Source organism: Octopus bimaculoides, chromosome 11 (genome assembly GCF_001194135.2).
Source record: "Octopus bimaculoides isolate UCB-OBI-ISO-001 chromosome 11, ASM119413v2, whole genome shotgun sequence".
Taxonomy (NCBI): Eukaryota; Metazoa; Mollusca; class Cephalopoda; order Octopoda; family Octopodidae; genus Octopus; species Octopus bimaculoides.
In genome coordinates this window covers 67,220,838-67,223,636 of record NC_068991.1, presented here as the reverse complement: position 1 = coordinate 67,223,636, position 2,799 = coordinate 67,220,838, and the positions used below count along the sequence as shown (strand labels likewise).

Below are 2,799 nucleotides of genomic sequence, written 5' to 3'. Positions count from 1 at the left end.
ACCCATTACCTCCCATAATTCTATTTACTGGAATTTTTTAATGAAACTTTGATTTCTAGCATAAAACAGTCTTAGAAACACGCTGGAATGATCAAAATAACATTTCAAAATAACATTCCAAAATAACATTTTAAATAGAAATAAGCGAGATATTGGGCGAAAAATTAGCAAACCTCATTTGAATATCAGAGAAATATACCTAGTAGATATAGCAAAAAGGTTAGATATGTGTAAATATGGACAGATAATTACGAAATTTGTAATTTTTAAGTGTTCTCATATGAGATCACTGGTAGGTAAAGGGTTAAGTGGTAGTGGTGGTAGTGGGGAGTACATTTCTTGAATGAAATTGTCTGTTTTTGTCTCCTGAATACATATAGTTCAGAGCTGTTTACCTGTGTTGGCAACGAAAGATTTCTGTCTCTTGGCAGTGGTTTATATTTGGAGAAGCTCGTTCAAGCCATGACCATCACAACATTTTTAAGGCATAGGATATCCAAAACTACCTTACTCTATGTGTCCTTTTTCCTAAGAAGGGTGTGATTTGATGGAAATTTAAGTATTATTTCTAACGGCTCAACCAACTCGACTGTGTAGAGGCTTTCTAATGGTTTTGCCTCTGCTAATCACTCAAAGGATCCAATTCTCTTAAATCACATGCAACTATCTTCAAAAGGAAAGACATACAGGATAATGTTACATTTACCATCTTTGAAAAAAGATGGAGGGGTTGGGACTGAAATGCCTGGTTTTGTCAAGAAAGCTGGAATAAACAGTTGTGTGTTTTACTCAGAAGAACAACAGCAATACAATGACTAGTAAAATCTAAATTTATAACCATGTGATCAGTAGTCAAGCAACTTTAACCCTTGTTTATTTTAATAAACACACACATATTAGCATGCAGGCGTGGTTGTATGATTGAGAAGTTTGCTTACCAATCGTGGTTTGAAGTTCAGTCCTACTGCATGGCACCTTGGACAAATATCCTCTACATTCCCAAGTTAACCAAAGCCTTGTGAATGGATTTAGTAGACAGAAACTGAAAGTAACCGGTTACACACACTATGCACTCTGTTTCTCAAAATATATCAGGAATGTATTGCAAAGCAGGAATCCACTAGAGTTCTCCATGAACTAGCTTTAGAGCTACATTAATTAATTTAATCAGACTAATTGAATAAAAACAAAAAATTCAAAGACAGGGAGATTCGGAAGTTCCTTTAATATTTGAATTATATATCTTTTAATCTTTTACATTTTATATTCTCGTTTTCTGATTTTTTTAGATCAACCATTTGGGAAACATTACATTGGTATTTTCTTGTTTTCGTTTTTCAGCATTAATTCCTGATGGTTTGGAGAAAAAACATGAACCACCCTGCATTCTTGACTTAGATATGTTTCACTACTTAACTGTGTTGGTAATGTCGTTGCCAACTCTCTATGCTGAGGGGCAAACTTCACTGCTTACTACGTTCCCCACAGGCAGCCTCAATGATCAACATGCCCTGCAATTGGTTCTCACTGCTCACTTGGTTCAGATTCTCCTTGTCTATGAACCAGAGTCACAAGGTATGTGTGCATGTTTATCTCTTTCTTTTTATATATATATATATATATATATATAATTAATTCAATAATAGGATAAAATCTTTTACAAGAATTTATCAAGTAGCTAGCATGAAAAAAACTTTATAAGGGAAAAATGTTGTAATAACTGCGAAATCGTTCGATATATAGTTCAGTCTGTTTTTTAAGAGGCCAGCTTTGAGAGTTGCATTTCCTCGTGTTCGGTAAAAATGTGTTTATTATGGTAGTTTGACCTAAGAGTCCCTCATAGCATGAGGCATTCATGTATAGTAGTGCCCTGCCAGTGCCACATTAAAAGCATCCAGCACTTGGATGTTGAGAAGACCTTTTTGTTGTGGAAATAATCTCAAGAGAAGGGCAGATTTGGTATTCATAGCTGATGATGCAGAACAATGCAGAAACATATGCATTCTACAATCAAATGATGTTCACAACCCAGTGTGATTTCAGACGTTGTCCAGGAGAAGCATTTTCTCCCAAGACTGTCTCCATGGTAAAAGGTCTTCACACATCTGATTGAACTTAAATAGATGAATAACTGAATATATATGCATGCATGTTATAGTGAAAAACAAAAACCAGGATGGGATAAGTTCCTGATCAAAATTATTAGTTTGATGCTCCAGGAGATGGAAAGAGTTATTATGATGTTTTGGACATTGTCCTTCTTCAGTGGAAAGAGAGAAAGAAAGACAAAAATAAAGAAGAGCACTCAGAGCGCAAACCTCTGCCAAGGCAACACCAGTGTCCTCTCAACGATCAGCCAGAGATGATTTTTAAAATGAGAATATCTGAAATAAACTCAACTGCTCTCACAAACAAGGATACTAAAAGTGAACCCGACCACTCTCAAAAATTAAGTAAAAAAACCCAGAAATAATCCAGAATCCTTGTCCTGTATTGGATCGATTGCAAAATCTAATCAGTTTGTGCCAGTCATGAGGCCAAACATCCCTGAAAGTTTCATCCAAATCCATCCAGTGGTTCTTGAGATATCTTGTCCACAGACAAACAAACAAACACGACTGAAAACAACTCCTCTGCCTTTGTTTAAGGTGGAGGTAATAAATAAATAAATGAAAGGATTGACTGCTCCTGGCAAAAATACAGACTAGAAGCATCAGTTGTGGCGTGCAAGAGAGACGATTGCGCTGGTATGGACATGTGGTGAGAATGGAGGAGGATAGCTGCGTGAAAAAGTGCCAC

The 2,799-nt window shown here is 36.1% G+C and overlaps 1 protein-coding gene across 1 annotated transcript in view; it reads left to right on the top strand.

Annotated features, from left to right (window-relative positions):
• LOC106876698 (E3 ubiquitin-protein ligase UBR2) overlaps positions 1-2,799 on the top strand; it is a 107,847-nt gene that overhangs the window by 95,483 nt on the left and 9,565 nt on the right. The window contains exon 37 of the mRNA XM_052972003.1: positions 1,290-1,575. Within this exon, the coding sequence (XP_052827963.1) occupies positions 1,290-1,575 (286 nt within the window). The remainder of the gene's footprint in view (positions 1-1,289; positions 1,576-2,799) is intronic.